The following is a 17,895-nucleotide window of genomic DNA, read 5'->3' as shown; positions in this document are numbered from 1 at the left end:
TCTGATACATTCACTAACCCTTCTTTTAATGACATTACAAGATAGAAGAAATATGCTAAATCTTGCAAGAGAAGGGGCTGTTTTCAAAAGCAAATCTCTTTTCTAACACATTACAGGTGTGCACCACATGAGCTAGCAGTGAAACCTCAACTGAGATGACAGCTTTATATAATGTGATCAGAAACATTTTATTTGCATTGGGGGGAAGATCCTCCAAATGAGACAAAAAGCTGTTTTACTACAGAAGAAGAGAAAGTATATGAACAAATACTTTAAATAGGTGGGACATTACAGAAAGTTTAGTTGAACCACATTCTGTTCTGCTGTCAAACTATGTACAACAGAAAGTGTATTGTTAATTGAGCCAGAAAACAGTCAACAATCTATATAGCTTTAGTCTGCCTTTCATAAGCTATGGTATTGTATCATTTTTTACATTTCGTTTCAGAAGGCATATAATAAGATAAAGTAAGCAGGAAGAAATGCAACAGGCAACAAAGTCAGAGTCAATGGATTAAAGCAAGTGATATGAAGGAACAACCCTGTCTTACTCTTCTTTATTCTATGCAGCACAATCCTTACTAAAATGTTTTCATTATAGAGGGTAAGGATTAGTAACGAAGTTTAATTATCCATCTTCCTTAGTAGAACCCTAAGTACTAGTCATTGTTGCTGCAGTTGCTGTCCTCCTCCCTTTCCAAACATTTACAGGCTGTGTTCGTTGTCATTCATCTAAAATTGAAGTGGCTTAAAATATGAGCAAGAAACAATTTTCATAGAATTGTACCAATTCAGAAAACAATGCAGCCAACAGAGATCACGTCATAAAAAATACTTGGGAATAAGTTCACACCATGTAAGTCGAGGTCAGGTTTGGGAGCCAAAATTCAGAATTTGATATGAACCATCGATAAGTTAAAGGCCATTCCAGAGAGAGTGAAAGTGCCGGGGAGTCACCATTGTCACTATTTTCCTAGCCATGCATTCAAAAGGTCAGAAGCATAAGTACAGCAGAGAGTAGGAAAGTGGTTCTCAACCTGTGGGTCCCCAGGTATTTTTGCCTATAATTCCCAGAAATCCCATCCAGTTTACCAGTTGTTTTAAAGGCCAAAACATCTGGAGACCCACAGATTGAGAACCACTGGAGTAGAGGGAGCTGATGCCTCTTTTATACATTAATATGTACTGTAGGTTACGTTTTCTTCCAAAGATCCGGTTTGAAACTTTAAAAAAATCTTGACATACCCTAGCAGACAAAGCATTACATCCCAGTATGACCCCCCCCCCCCCCCAATATCTGTAGGACCAGTCCCTGCAGTTTATTGTCATCCGATAAAATATGTAATCTCAAGAAACATCTAAGTGTTTCTGGGTGTCTCCTCGGTATTCTTGGGCTGGAGGCAATTAATTTCAGTACAGTTTTCTATTATCCACAGTTCTGTATATTATCCATGCAAATTCCAGGACAGCATCCCCACCAGATGTGGGGGTCATACTGTAAAAGTGAACATCTTCCCTCCACAAAAGACAACTTTGAAACAGGGCTTCATTTTCATAACAAGAAAATATTGATAGTAAGAGACACAAGTTTATATTAAAGATGAAGAATCTAATGCATTAAAGTTTAAGAGCTACAAGGGGTCCAGATCACTTTGTACTGCTGGCATGAACCAATCCTGGCAAAGAAGTGAAGGTACTGTGAAACTACTGCAGTTTCCATGTGTTACTATGATGGTAGATGCTCAAAGATTATCTCTAAAAGTACTAAGAATTCTAAGTAATAAATTGTAGTATAAACATGTCAGTGCTGTTATATTCTCCCGTTGAAGGGCAAAGTGTATAAAATGGAGTTAGTAAGTGCTAGTCAATTTTTAGTTTGATTGCAGTTTTATAGAGGTGTGAAAACTCAATCTACCACAAATAAGGTTTATAGCAAATATTTCAGGTCTCGTCATAGATAGAATGGCTGACAAGACCAATGAACCCTAGTTAAAATGTGACTATATTAAATGAATACTTTTATCATGTAGAGTCAGAGGTGTGAGGGTGCAGTTCTAAATAATTATCACACAACTGTTCAGCAACTTGTGCATAAGGATTGTGCAAACAAACAGAAGATGAAGGCAGCAAGGTAGAACAAGAGACCCTTTTTTCACAAGAACCATTATTATTATTATTATTATTATTATTATTATTAACTTTATTTGTACCCCGCTAGCATCTCCCGTAGGACTCGATGCGGTTCACACAGGCCGAAGCCTCAAACACAATACAACAGAACATAATACCACAACAATACCAAAAGCAAATCAAAACAGTTAGCATAAGCAAAATAAACAACAATAGTAACAATATATCAGGACACTTTAAAACTGGGCCGGCCAGAGCAGTGGGTACAGGATTAAAAGTGCTAAAGTGGCAGGAGGATTATAAAATTAGGATTATAAAATAAGTGCGGTGTGCAGCCATCTTAATTCTACTAAAGTGCTTCTAGGACTTGGTGATGAACCATGCCATCCAATTGAAATTTAAATGAAAAGTAAAAACCAAGACAAAATAACAAACCATTAAAAATTACATTGAAAAACTAAATAAGATTTCTTTTTAAAAAAACAACTTTTTGACATTATGTTAGATTTGTACAGGCCTCCTAGTGTCACAGCAGGTTAAGCAGCTGAGCTGCTGAATTTGCTGACCGAAAGGTCGGCGTTCGAATCCAGGGAGCAGGGTGAGCTCCAGCTGTTAGGCCCCGCTTCTGCCAACCTAGCAGTTCAAAAACATGCAAATGTGAGTAGGTCAATAGATACTGCTCCGGTGGGAAAGTAATGGTGTTCCATGCAGTAATGCTAGCCACGTGACCTTGGAGGCATTTACGGACGCTGACTCTTCGGCTTAGAAATAGAGATGAGCACCATCCCCCAGAGTCAAACACGACTAGACTTAATGTCAGGGGAAACTTTTACTTTTACCTTTACTAGATTTGTACTTTGGAATAATAATAGGAAAGCTATGCTGAAGTTTCATTCACTGTTGAATATATATCAAGAAGAGGCTAGTTTCTGAGCAACCAAAAAAATCCTCCCACATTAGCTTGTCAAGAAGTTTTAATCAGTGTCTGGGGCTCTTTTGATTTGACTTCTCACATAGTTCTTCTAATCAGTTCTTCCAGGAAAGAGCCTGCATCCCAAAGCCTTACATCCAGCATTAACTGTAACTACAACTTGCTATCTGACAGTTACCTTGTTTGAACTAATATAAACTTTCAAATGATAAAAAAGATACCTGATCCAAATAGATTCTCAAAAGGCTGATCCAACAGCAGGGCTTAGATAGAAATACAGTGATTATGTTGATTTAGGATTCAGCTATTTAGGATTCAACTTAAATGCACAGACTTACATGTATGCATACATACATAAACATACACCCCTCTCTTAAGGATTTATTAATTTGATAGGTGGGCTAGTCATTTGGACATACATGGTTACTCATCCAGCTAGGACTATGAGCACAGATGCCTGCTCCTATATCAACACAGACTTTACCTAATTAGAATAATAATGTACTGCTTCCGGTTGCATAACTGGAAATAAGTATGAGGGAGAAATGGTGTTTGCATCTAGACTTCATTATCAAATCTAGCCTTACCTTGAACTATAGTATTTTTGAATAATACAGAAATTCTCCTCAAACCATTACCACTATTTCATGTATCAGATTAATATACGGTAAACATATCACACACAGCACATATCTTTCTATGTTTTCACACAGTATATATTTTTGTAAACCTGTACCCGGTGGGGTTTCACTCCCCCTGAGGACACAGGTCCACAGTCTGCGGGTCCTCCTGGATTCAGCGCTAATGCTTGAAACTCAAGTGTTGGCGGTGGCTGGGAGGGCTTTGGCACAGTTAAAATTTGTGCACCAGCTGCAACCATACCTCGAACAACCTGACTTGGCCATGGTGGTCCATGCTTTAGATACAATGGACCAACGTGGCCTTAGTTAGAAAGGATTATTGCAATACACTCTACGTGGGGCTGCTTTTGAAGACAGCTTGGAAACTGCAATTAGTGCAAAGGTCGGCAGCAAGATTACTAATGGGGGCCAGCTATAGGCAGCATACCATGTTCCTATTAAAGCACCTCCAATGGCTGCCAACAAGTTTCTAGTCCCAATTCAAAGTGCAGGTGATTACTTACAAAGCCCTACATGGTTCAGATTCAGCCTATCTTCATGACTATATCTCCCCCTATGAACCGGTGTAGGTTCTAAGATCTGCCGGGGAGGACCTCTTCTCAGAACCACCTATGTCTCAAGCGAGGTTGGTTGGGAAGAGGGAGAGGGCCTTCTCAGTGGGGGGCCCTGGCTTTGGAACACCCTGCTCAAGGAAATTAGGCAAGCCCCCACATTGCAATATTTTCAGAGGGAGATGAAAGCATGACTCTTCAAGCAGGCCTTTGAAAATGATGAAGACATCTGCTAAACTAAAGGACCAAAGAAATTGCTTGACACTGGCATTTTAACATTGCTGTAATTCAGTTGTGTCTGGGATGCCCAATGTATTACCCATTTTAATAGTAGCAATCACTGCATTCTATTGAGTATTTTATTCAAATTGATTTTTTCTTTTGTCATTGTTGTTTTATATTAATTGATATTGTTATAGTCATAAATGCTGATGTATTCTATTTGTATTCTATTTTGTTCTTATGGCATTATTATGTGCTGCTCTGTAAGCCGCCCCGAGTCCTTCTGGGAAATGTTGGTGGGATATAAATAAAGTTGTTGTTGTTGTTATTATTTGAGCAAAGACTCAGTAGACTATTAATGATCCAGATGACTCCATCCCATTTCTGTAAATGCCGCATCTTAAACTAGAGGAAAGCATAGCACTGTGTTTCTGCATGTGTAGTGAATTACTGTACAAAAAAACCATAACTGGAACAGCGACATGATGGCCTAGTCAACCAATATTTTTGTTTGTTTCATACTATACTATAGTCACATAGTACATCTAATGTCAAAACCATAACCTTCCCTTCAAATCAGTATTTTTTTCTATTTAAATGACTACTAATTATATGGCCAAGACTACCTCTAAAATGTATTAATACTGGAAACCAATTCACAAGTCACACATTTTTCTTCCAAAAGGTGAGCCTGTGAATGATTTCCTGGTTGGCTAAGATTTTCTAGAAATTGGATTTTCCCTCCTCTATGAATATTTTAAAGAAGTCACTTATAGACACCTTTTAATGCAAGAACAGGTGTGAGCTCAAATTCCCTCAGCAACTAATATCAGCTCAGCTGAGAGAACAGCAGTAAATTCTTATTTGAAAGCTAAACTAAGTTCATCTTGATAAGGGTTGAAAGCTCATTAACCATTAAAATGCCATATAAATGCTATTCTGAAAGCTATTTCCCTTTGTGGCTGGATTTTATGTGAATTTGGAATGAAAAATAAGCACGAAGAGACACATGAAAATAAAGCATCTGCAAGCTAAAAGGGATTCTGCTTAAAGTTGAAGAAAACCAGGATGTTATGTGATGTGAACCTTGAAGTTTGATTCACCAGGATTAAAATATTAAGAACAGAGCTGGGACTTGTTTTTGTAATTCTGTTTGCGATTACGATTGCAATGCCAAAGCCTGAATAAAAATGCTTCGCCCAACCTATTCTTTTAAGATTTTTCCCACCTAGCTTAAACTTGTGATAAAGATGTAAAAGATGATTTTGTTGCATTTTGAAGCTGTGGCATGGCTTTAATGATTTCCTTTTCTTTCTATTTCACATTTTCTAATCTCTTCAGAAACTGCACATGCAAAAAAGCCAAAAAATGTATTTATTTTGACATCTGTAATTCTGATACACTTCTCAATGGGACCATGCAAAACTTCATCCACATTCAAAGGCGGATGTGCTTTTCTTTCAGGAAATATACATGAAATATACCATTCAGATTGCTTTGTGCTTTTCTTTCAGGAAATATACCTGAAAGCTAAAATTAGCTAATTAAAACATTCAGCCTTATTCTAAAACAAAATTCAGTGGAATGTAAACTTCACGAAAACTATGTGACATGAAGTTTTATTTGTACTGTCATCAGTATGCAATAAATTGCTAATGTCCACAGATACTTTTTATATAACTGCTACTAGTTACATTGAATAAATATTTGATTTATTTTTCACCTTTCTCCTAACAACTGGGATTCAAATATTTAGATGTTCAGAAAAAAATATTTTCATGGCACATTGAAACAGGTACTTCTATTGTTCAGGAACAGTGGGATGAGCAGTACAGGAATCCCTAGACATAAATAGCTTTTGACCTAGCTTGGTTAGGCTAAGAAATACATCCAGTGAGGAATTTAATGTATTTGTATTTTAAAGTTGTATTTTATAACCCAGAAATACCAAGTCAAATGCATTTTCCCAGCATAATGAAATCTTTGATGTTAACTCAATCTATTGTTTAATTGTGCTGCTGTTGTCCATTGAAGAAATTATATTGGAAATCTGTTACTGTTAAATGTATTTGTACTCTTCTATTAAATGTATGTGTATTTCTGTGCAATATAAACACTGCTTTATATTTAGCACAGTTTGTATCACATTCTGCTATTTGCATCTTTCTGTCATTTTGGTTCATAACAATTGTTTCTTTATGTTTGTATTGTGTTGGAACCAGTTTTGTGGCTGCTACTATTCAGCAGAGACATGCACAAGTATCTCCTTGACCCCAGTGCACTGCTATCCATGACAACTTATAGAATGCAAGAAAACTGGTTGTTTACTTACAATGCTTGTTCAGTTACAGAATATATGCAGCTTCTAATTGTTGGGTCCTAATAGGCTCCTTCCAAATCCCACCAAATAGCTCTGATCTCTACATCCCTTTTCATATATGATATTATGAACAATTGTTATGGTACTTTATCTTGGACTGCTTACCAATCCACTAAAAAGAACCAATTGAAGGCCAGGTGTCCTCTACATAACGCTGCCAGATTTCTCTGATAGGAAAATGTTGTACAACTGAAATATATCCACATTAGAATGTATCCTTATTCAGCTAATATCTAGAGCAATCTGTGGATCCCCAAGTGTTTTGGCTTACAACTCCCAGAAACCCTAGCCAGTTTGCCAGCTGTTGGGATTTCTGGGAGTTGAAGGCCAAAATAGCTGGGGACCACAGGTTGAGAACCACTGATCTAGAATTTAAAATTCTTACAATAAATTGGAAGGTTAGTTAATACTTGTGGTTGCACAGAGGCATATGAACATAAACAAAAATTGGTTGGCTCTCAGCAGTTTGTTTCTCAATTGCATTACTTTTTCCTCCATAACTGTTGAATACCCATTACGTTTTCCCCTTTTGCCATCACTGCCTATACAATGTAATGCAACCAACATGATTCTAAAGCAGGCTTGGGCAAACTTTGGCACTCCAGGTGTTTTGTACTTCAGGTCCCAGAAATCCCAGCCAGCTTACCGGATGTTAGGAATTGTGGGAGTTGAAGTCCAAAACACCTGGAGGGCTGAAATTTTCTCATGCCTATTGTAGAGTAAAACATAAAAAATGAAGTTGTAATGACGGCTGCAGTGGTGGCCTGGTCACAAGCAGGGGAGCATCACATTCTCCAGTGAACTATAAGAGACACTCCTGTTTAGACCAGAAGCTGGGGGTACTTGATGCCATTTCTCAGAAGAAGACAATGGGACAAATAAAAGGAGGAAGACAAAAATAAAAAGGAAGAAAAGGAGGACAACAAAAGCAACAAAGTCGTCCTTCTGTTGCCTCATGGATCCTGTAGAAATCCTATGTATGTGATACAGGATATTAAACTGCACGGAACACAACAGAAGTCACTTCTGAACAAACATACATAGGATGGCACTGGCATACCTTTGGAGTATGCCACAAATTTTAAGATTATCTATGGCCCACAGTTTTTACAGCAGTAAGTGTTAATATACCCACTGGGTAAGTCACACACATTCTCAAAAATCCCAAAACAGGTTCAATTTAGAGTTGCCATTAGTCAGAAAATGACTTAAAGGCATACAACAACAGCAGCAGCAGCGATGCTTGAACATATAACAGCTGAAATATTGGATGATAAGCAACAGATAAGAACAGATCAAAATCAAGAATGCCTGCCAGTTCTTACAGCTATTGAGTAGATTTTGCAATATCACCAATGAACGATTTTGTATAAATTAATTTACTTTTTTGTATCAACTTGATGGATTTATCTCAGGGATACACTCCGGCCCTGGCCACAATATACCCCCTGTCTATTTTATCCAAATTGCACACTGATCACTATGTTACTATTGCTAGTAGCACTGAAGAAACAGCAATTTACATTTGGAAAGGAGTGAGGAAGAGAGGGAGCTCGCCATTCCTTTACAGCTCAGGTGTGAGTACATGTGCTCACACGCAGTGCTTGAGGACTGAAAAATCTTTCCGAGCTCTATATAAATCAACAAATAACCAGAACCGATTAATCTGTATGAATTTTTATGACAGGATTGAGGTGGAGAGATGAGGACATGCCAAAAAGCTTGAATGGAAAGCATAATGAAAGGGGTTCAGAAAGGTTTTAGTCCAGAGGCAACAAGTTTACACTGCCACCTATTGAATTACATCCCCTACTATTTAGACTAGAAAATGAAGATTGGTTGGTCTCAAAACTTGAGCACTCTTGTAAAAAAATGGATTCAGTAGAAAACTTGCATTTCCATATTGCCAAAAATTAAAGAGGCAAAGGGAAATTCATACAGAAAAATTCAGAGGTTGATAAGGATACAATATTTAGGACAACAAAATTTAATGATACTGCAGTATATCCTGTTTTATATTTGATGAGAAGTGCGAGGAGGAAGTACAGTACAATCTTCTTTTTCACGTATTCAATATTCATGGCCTAACTTACTCATGTGCCAATAAATATTCTGCCTTGGAAGTGTTCTCTCTAGGTCCTCCAGTATAATTCTATAGTATGTCTCTGGGAGAGGTATAGTCAAAATACAAAGTTCACATAAACCTGATGCCTGCTCTGAGTTTTACCAAGTACAGATTTGGATGCAGGATTTGACATCTGAACATCAGTTGTACAACGGTTATCTAGAAAATAAGGTTGCAAGATTTTTTTTTTACAAAGAATGAATATATTTTAATAAAGCCTACATGGATTGAAGCATAGGTATTACATTATTTTTCCACACAATCACCATTCAGTTCAATACATTTTGTCATCCGTGGGATGAGTTTTTGATGCCTGTGTCATAAAAGTTTCCCTCCACCTTTTTCTGCCAGTTCATCACTTCTGTTTTCTCCTTGTCATCATTGGAAAAGTGTTTTCCACCAAGATAGTCCTTCAGTTTAGTGAACAGATGATAGCCATTGGGTGTGAGATAAGGGCTGTGAAAGGAGTGGCTTAAAACATCCCAACCAAATGAAGCCAACAACTTTTGTGTTGCATGAGTGGTGTGTGGACGCTCATTGTCATGAAGGAGACAGACTCCCGCCATCAGCATCCCACGATGTTTCTCTTGGATAGCTCTGTGAAGTTTCTTCATGGTCTCACAATATATTCCATACCCATGTTGTCACATGCTGTCTTGGCATTATGTCCTGTCCATAAACTGAAATGATTTCGCGATGAATCGCAGTGGTGTTCATGCCCTTAGCATTTAGATAGTATATTATAGTGCAAACTTTGCACTTGGAGAGAAACGGATGAGGATGCTCATCTCTAACCTTCACCACAACACCATTCAATGAGCAACTGGCACTGCTTGTTCACTTCTGCTGGCATCCCGCTACGCAGCAGCAATACCAACTTTCTCACAAATTTTCCCCACAAGAGCTACGTGCCTTGTAACCCTTGTAACAGTTTGGGTCTAAGTTATTTGAAGGACTGTATCTCTCTCTATGAGTTGGTTAGAACACTAAGATCATCTTGAAAGGGCCTTTTCTATTGCCCACCAAACTCTCAAGTGCACCTGGTAGGAACAAGGGAAAGGGCCTTTTCGGTAGCTGTTCCCAAACTTTGGAGTTCCCTCCATTTTTGTGTCAGGAGCGACTTGCGAAACTGCAAGTTGCTTCTGGTGTGAGATAATTGGCCTTCTGCCAGGATGTTCCCCAGGAGACTCCTGGATATTTGATGTTTTACCATCCTTGTGGAAGGTTTCTCTCGTGTCCCTGCATAGGGAGCTGGAGATGACAGAGGGAGCTCAACCTGCTCTCCCCAGATTCAAACAGCTGTCCTGTTGGTCAGTAGTCCTGCCGGCACAATGGTTTAACCCACTACACCACCGGGGCTCCATACTCCCTTCATTGAAAAATCAGGATGGACACATCTCTGCTTGCCTTTCATAGGCCAGTCAGGACATAAATCTGACATCAGGCATTTGGGGAATGATGAGGGGGCAGCTGCTGGGGAGGTTGTGGGTAGGATGGGGGGGGGGGCTTTAGCTTTTAAACATTATTTTATTTTATTGTGTTTTAACTGTGTTTCAACTTATGTACCCATTACACTTTTTTCATTTCTGTATTTTTGTTTTTTTAATTTTATTGGTTGTTGTCATGTTACCCGCCTTGAGTCAACCTTGAGATAAAAAATGAAATAAATAGTGATGTCACTCCTATTTAATTATGCACTTTATTTCATTCAACTTCATTTGTAATCTCCAAATTACATTCTAGTTTTGGATGACAATGTATACAGTTTGAAGGCATATTGATTGTTAGTTTTAGTTATTTTCTCCCCCCCCCCTCTTTTCATGCTCAAATGTTTCTATCAATGATGGGAGGCTATAACCCACCCCATTTTAGGGGAGTGAAACTGAGAAGAAAGCATTTACAATGTTTCACCTTTGCATGGTGTTAGGTTAAACCCAAGATGGCGAGAAACCCTTTGAAGCAACCCAAACTTAAATATTCCTGCTAGGCAGACTGAAAAGAGGAACTGAATTATAATGAACCAGCAGCTGTCACAATATGTCCACAGTAACCAAATCAAAATATCAACCACTAACCCAGATGAGATTCAAAAGGTCAACATATGAAGCCAGAAGCTTTCTTGAAGATCGCCTGAAACCTCAATCTAATCCTAGCGGTGAAATGTTCCATTAAGCTACAGGGGGTACAGAAACAAGTTACTGTATATTGGTAAATGATTTAATGTACTAGCAAGATAGCCTAGGCAGGTTAAGAAGGGCTCGCAAAAAAAGCCTCCTGAAAATTGAGCAGCAAATCTGGAATGACACGCATCTGTAGCAATATAGCCTGACTCCTATACAGTACCGGAATGCATTCACAGATTTCTAGCTGGCTAAAAGTACATTGTTGATTTATTCTTTAAAATGGAATTTAGTTGTTTGGTATGGGAATTTGAGAGCTATGCTTCTAACAGAAAGCATTTTGGGAAAGCATTTCCCCCCTTTTGGCTACAATAATTTCCCACAGCTAATTATTTCATGGTTTAAAGTTAAAACTAATTTAAATACTTTTTGCATAGCTTCTAATACTCTGAAAACATTTAAGGTTGGATTAATACCTTAAAAGTGCTTGCAATTTGGGTCCACTATTGCCACACTATTTCAAGAAATATCCCTAGGTCTTATGTATATTTCTTATAATGACTATGTTTAAATTTTGACAAATGCCCTCCCTTATTTCACATATAAATAAAAACAATGGCTAATTTGTGCAGAATGTCGATGTTGCTATATAGATCCAAGAGACTAAAAAACATTTTAATCTTGACTTTGCATGCAACATATTAAGAAAAGTCACATGTTCTCTGACTGCAACCCAATATGATACTTATATGATTATACATGTTACACAGCTGAACACCCTCCACATGCAATTTGTCTTATGATGCCATTCCAACAGTATATGCGAGAAAAAAACTGTCCTCACATTTATGGCTGGGAAGAAACTCAACATTGAGTTTCTTCCCACCCAAAATGCACAATTTTCTTCTGAGAAACTGTTCTTATTCTATAGTTGTTAGAGTAACACACATCCCCCACAACCATTGAATTGCATCATGGGGAAGCAGCCAAGTTACTGAATATGTCTATATGTATGGGAAAGAGACAGAGAACGTTGGCATCAGGTTACATATGGTTTCCAGATCAAATATTTCACTTGCATACTCCTTCTTGGTTTCTCCCTTCCCACTACCAGCTTTAAAGTAGACATTATGGGTAGTGATGTGAAAATCCCAGAGGATATAGGATAATGTGGCCCTTGCTAGAAATAAAAGTGATATTTTGGAGAAAAACATATACACAATATTTGTTTTATATTATAACCAATGTTATTTTATTTCATTATCAACATAAAATACTTCATTCATATCTTAGCATATAAATGTATCCTATAGTGCATGTTTATAAAAATTGAAAATATAAAGATGTTAGTTTTGTATTAGCAAAATTGCAAATATCTCCTATACTAAAGGTAGATCTGCAAACTATAGCTTCTATATTAAATAACTGCATATATGAGTTTCTGCCATGCCACAAGGAAAATTATTGCAATGATAAAAATGAACTGTATTATTTGTAAACAGTCAACAACAATTTTGACCAACTTAAGTGCCATGTTAGAAGTATATTTGTGTCTAGTATGGTGCAGTGGCTTGAGCATTAGAGTACAATTCTGGAGAACATGGTTTGAATCGTGACTGGGTGACTTTGGACAAGTTGCACTCTCCTAGCTTCAAAGGAAAGCAATGGCAAAACTCTTTTGAACAAATTTTGCCAAGAAAACCAGCCACGTTATTACACGGGGGCTTTAATATCAACTGGGGCAGCCCCATTCTTCTGGCACCTGTAGAATTCTGCAAAACTCTAGTTTAGGATCGGACCTTTTCAATATTCATCTAGAGAGATGCTCATGTTCCCAAACTACATTTCCCAGAATTCTGAAGGTGCCAGAACAGGGTTGCCCGCATTAATGGTCCAGTGTGATAAGGACACAGCAGACTTTAACCCCATCCAAATTACCATCACTTTAATCCCATTCCTTCATCTTCGAAGCAATAAAATTGAAATGCTTACTAAGAAATTTATCTGACTTCTCATCTTTCCACGACAAATCTTTGCAAGCTCTATGCTCTCCTTACTCACTGACCACATTTCAGTGACAGTTTTGTTACATTCAGGTAAGCCATCTAGCCTGAAACACAGTTATACTGTTTCAGATATGCTTGAATTGGAAAATGTAGCATTCCATAAACGCTTTTTCAAAAAAGTAAAGGTTTTCAGACTAGACAGCTTATCAGACAGAACAACACATGCATCAATGCCAGGTGCTCAGAAAGAGCAGTGTTCCTTGTTACAGAGCAGCAGATGACCTTGCCTCCCACACTTAAACTTCTGGAAAAAGAAACAGACTGTGCTCCGCCAAGACAAGGCTGTATAGAGAGGAAGAGCATAGTAGAAACATCTCACACAAAAATAAATGCATATTTCTGTTTCAGGAGGACAAAGATGAAGCAACAGTTCTCTTGCAGTATTTGATCCTATCCTCTTCAATATCTCCTGTTGGCTACATTCAGGGTAAAGATGCAGAAAGGAAATGGAAAATTCAGCAAACCAGAGATACCATCAAGCTTATAGAATTAATGTTTGAAATGATTCTAATTGCCAAAGTACAACTTTAAAATAACAAAAACGGTCTGTGGTTCCAATGGCTGCCATGCCTTATTTCATATTAACAGACTTGACATAAGCTGTTAAGTTTCTCACACATGTATATTTAAGCACAGTAAAGACCAGTATTGTCAATTCCTAAAATACATCGAATCAACAGAAACATTTGGACCAAGAAGATAGAAAACATACTGTTGATTTTAAACCACAGAATCCTGACACTACAGACGAGCAATAACAAATTATCATTTTCAGCAAATACAAAAGGGCAATTATTCGTTTAGGTTTCAAAAATAAAAGTTCTAACAACAGTTTAATAAATGAGTATTTTGTTTTTCTAACAAATCCAATCCAAGTATGTTTGCTTTTTAGTGAACTTATAAATACCCCCCTTCAAAAGAAAACATTCTGTTTTACAAGTGAAAGCACAATTTTGGGTTGAAATGATTTATAGGCTGTAGCGTTCTTTGTTAGGAGAAGACAAAATAAAAGAAACAAACTTTTCAGATGCAAAAACTCAAGTGTAAAGGTCAAACCTGAAAGCATCACTCAGCACAGTGGGTTTCAGAGAAGGCCAAGGATGCATACAAAGGTTGCATTTACCCTGCTTACAGTCAAACCTAACAGTGTGACTTAAAAAGGGAGAATCTGAATTTCTTTGCTTTTGTTGGCTCAAGCCAGCCCCTTGAAACTGCAAAAACTATGCTGTGTGTATGTGACTATATACGGATTACAGCAAGCTTCAACAGTGTCCCACATGTTAAACAACTCACAAAGAATTGCCAATAATGAAAGACAAGGAATATTTCACAGGCATATATTGGTCCCAGAATGATGTATCACAGTTGAAACTGAGTGGCTTCTTTGGCTCAGATTCACTTGTTTGAAATGAAAAAATCTCAGTTAATTCACTGAGGAGTGCAAGCAGAAGGGTGTGACCTTGGCCAAGGAGAAGGATTACTAATATTTTAACATCATATATTTATCTTCACCAAACTCATTTATCAAATGTGATGAAAGCAATGTTGCTATCTACATTTGCAAGTAATTAAAGCTTTTCTTCTGATAACTGATATTATTGCTTCAGAAAGAGTTCGCTGAAAGTCAGAATGTGATCAATCATTAGCCAACTGTGAGGGCACACACTTGCCAAATGCCACAGGCTGTCAGAAGTAGAACATACTGCAGACATGGTCAGACTTAACATTGAAATTTACAACCCAGAGACTACAAGTCCCTGTAGGCAAATTCACACTGTTGTCCAAAGAAAACGACAACTTCATATAACTCCTATTATTCGTCCCTTGAAACAAACCTAAATGTGCAATTGCCTCCGTTTTGGGGGTGGCAGCATCTCAATGATTTACTATAAATGCATTATTTGTAGGAGATTATATATATATATATATATATATATATATATATATATATATAGTGCCCAAAACAAAAACAGAAGAGTGAAATACTCATGAAACACCATAATCAAATTACTATTTGGATATATATTTTTAGAAATAAAAACATCAATAGCAGAGTAAAACCATTAAATATAAAATAACAAAGAGAAGCTAATATCAACAAAAGTAGATTGAAACATCGAAGGGCTAAATCAAACACTGTCTGAACAAATTTCTTCTCATACAAAGTCTCTCCTGCTTCATGAGAATACTGGTATTCTCATCCAAATACTGGTAATCTCATCCAAAGAGCCCCACATCCTTACAGTACAACTGGGGGTTCCGTGGGACTGGGGAAAGTTTCTCTCTCTCTCTCTCTCTCTCTCTTCCCGCCCCCCCCCCCCGCCCCTCTCAGTATTTCAGTAATATAGTGGAATTTCTTCCCTCCATAGGAAGGAGTGGGGAATAAGCATACACGCCCGAAAGACACTCTATCCAAAGTCTCTAACATGACCAGTGCAGAGTGTTCTCTGTATGTAAGCACCACTACTAGGAGGAGTATAATGAACAATGGAATAGAGAATTTGCCCAATTCAAGAATCAAATACAAATGAGCAGGGAAAACTGTTTCAGTTTAATATACAAAGCACAATAATTTACAAATATATAAAAGGAGCGAGAATGCTTAAAATGACTTCTTACTTTGTATCCTGGAATTCACAAAAGGAGGAGATAGATTGTCATGTGATCCAAGGTCCCTGTTTGTCATATGTTCATAAGGAGTTCCATCTCCATAGTTCTGTTAATAAATTGATTAAAAAAAACATAGTTGAAGTACACAATCCACATTGAAGTTATACATATTTTCACCAGAACATCACAGTCCTGGGAGAAAAGTGGGGTACAAATAAATATCCTCTTCCTCTTCTGTTGACATTTTTAACAGTTGCAGACAGTTATGCAGTCAATAATACATTAAATGTTTGTGATTTTATCTGTGTCCTCAACTGAGATACTATTTAAAAGGTTGTCTTCATTTTCAAGGCTGCCTTTTCAGGAATCCCTGACGATCATGCCACAAATAGATACTTAATGATGCAAAAAACTACGTGACATGTTCCATGTATGCTCCCTAGTTAAAACTGTGAAACTTAGTTTCTGTCAAACTCCATGAGAGAAAGGGGGCTCCTTTATAAAAACCCTAACAACTGCCATCAAAGATCAACCCCTTTTATGACCCAGAAGCTTGGTTCCTGTGAAGTGAATAGTGGACTAGTACTGTTAACAGGAAACATGAGCCATGCTAACAGAGTCCCAATTAGTATGCAAATATTCCACCTACCTAAGCACTCTACAAGTTTGCTACAACATTTGCTCTAGCTGTTTTACTTCCCTCATAGTTCCAAGATAGTTTCAGGGACCATGTGTTCAAGTTTCTTTCTGATCATTCCCCTCCTTGAAACTTTTGAATTTGTTGAGAATAGGATGACTTGGAGGTAGCTCATTCATGGGGTCATCATAAGTCAAAGTCAACTTGATAACAGAGTTGCTGTGAGTTTTCCAGGCTGTATGCCATATTCCAAAAGCATTCTCTCCTGACGTTTTGCCTTCACCTATGGCAGGCATACTCAGAGTTTGTGAGACCTCACAACCTCTGAGGATGCCTGCCATAGATGCAGGCAGAACATCAGGAGAGAATGCTTCTGGAACATGGCCATACAGCCCGGAAAACTCACAGCAACCCAGTGATTCCAGCCGTGAAAGCCTTTGACAATAACTTGATAACAGTTAGTATCAAATCCTTCCTGAAGTTCCACCACAACCTTGCAGCATGAGTGCATCAAAACTGCAGAATTAATGAAGTTTGACACCACTTTCTTTGCCCTGGCTCAATTCTATGGGGTCATGGGAAATATAGTTTTTCAAGATCTTTAACCTTCTCTACCAAAAAATGCTGGTGCCTCAGCAAACTATAACTCCCAGGATTCCATAGCATTAGGACATTACAATTAAAGTGTTGTCAAACTGCATTAATTCTACAGTAGATGTGTCCATGGTTTTCAGCTCTCTTCAGCTATCAGTTCAGGCTCTTCAAATCTCAATAACATATATTCATATTAACATACATTCAAAGACTGAATTCCTCAGCATTCATCCTTTTGGTTACACATCTTTACTGTTTTCAACTATCTCTAATGATCTATAGCATACTTTCCCCCCAGATCTTCCAATAATGTTTCTTATGGAATGTCTAACTGCCAATCAGCTTTATTTGGGTAGAAATACAATATTTATATCCCATTCTAAATCCAAAAAAGAACAGCTTACAAGACACAAAATATGCCAGTCTTTGCCATCAGGTTTACAAACTAAAATTGAAGACATGACACACAAAGCAAAAAAGGATACTGGGGAAGGGGAAGGGGGGATTACATCCAATACCTATAATGTTGTCAGCCACCCTGAGTCCCTCTGCAGAGGTCAAGATAGGATGGGATATAAATGTCCAAAATAAATAAATAATGGTCTGAATATAATACATGTTAGGTAAATTAAGTCCAGTCATGTCTGACTCTGGGGTGTGGTGCTCATCTCGATTTCTAAACCGAAGAGCCAGCGTTGTCCGTAGACACCTCCAAGGTCATGTGGCCGGCATGACTGCATGGAGCGCTGTTAATACATGTTATGCTTAAATTTACAACTATGTAAAGAAAAACTTTGCTCCTGTGTTGTTCCAGAAAAACACGGAAGTTTTCAGAAAAAATGGGGGGAAATCAATTGACCTCATAAATTTCATAGTTTGTTTTTTTTT

General features: G+C 37.7%; 1 protein-coding gene across 16 annotated transcripts in view; it reads right to left on the bottom strand.

Annotated features, from left to right (window-relative positions):
• The window catches only part of TCF4 (transcription factor 4), a 366,815-nt gene that overhangs the window by 231,675 nt on the left and 117,245 nt on the right, over positions 1-17,895 (bottom strand). For 15 of the 16 annotated variants that reach the window (XR_009630573.2, XM_060761283.2, XM_060761287.2 and 12 more), the window contains one exon: positions 15,786-15,882. Coding sequence is in view for 14 of the 16 variants with exons in the window: in XM_060761283.2 (XP_060617266.2) it covers positions 15,786-15,882 (97 nt within the window). In the remaining 2 variants the exon portion in view is untranslated. Of the gene's footprint in view, positions 1-15,785; positions 15,883-17,895 lie in introns of those variants that run through there. The other variant, XM_060761294.2, reaches the window with a different exon arrangement.

Source organism: Anolis sagrei, chromosome 2 (assembly GCF_037176765.1).
Source record: "Anolis sagrei isolate rAnoSag1 chromosome 2, rAnoSag1.mat, whole genome shotgun sequence".
NCBI lineage: Eukaryota > Metazoa > Chordata > Lepidosauria > Squamata > Dactyloidae > Anolis > Anolis sagrei.
This window is presented reverse-complemented; position numbering and strand designations above follow the sequence as displayed.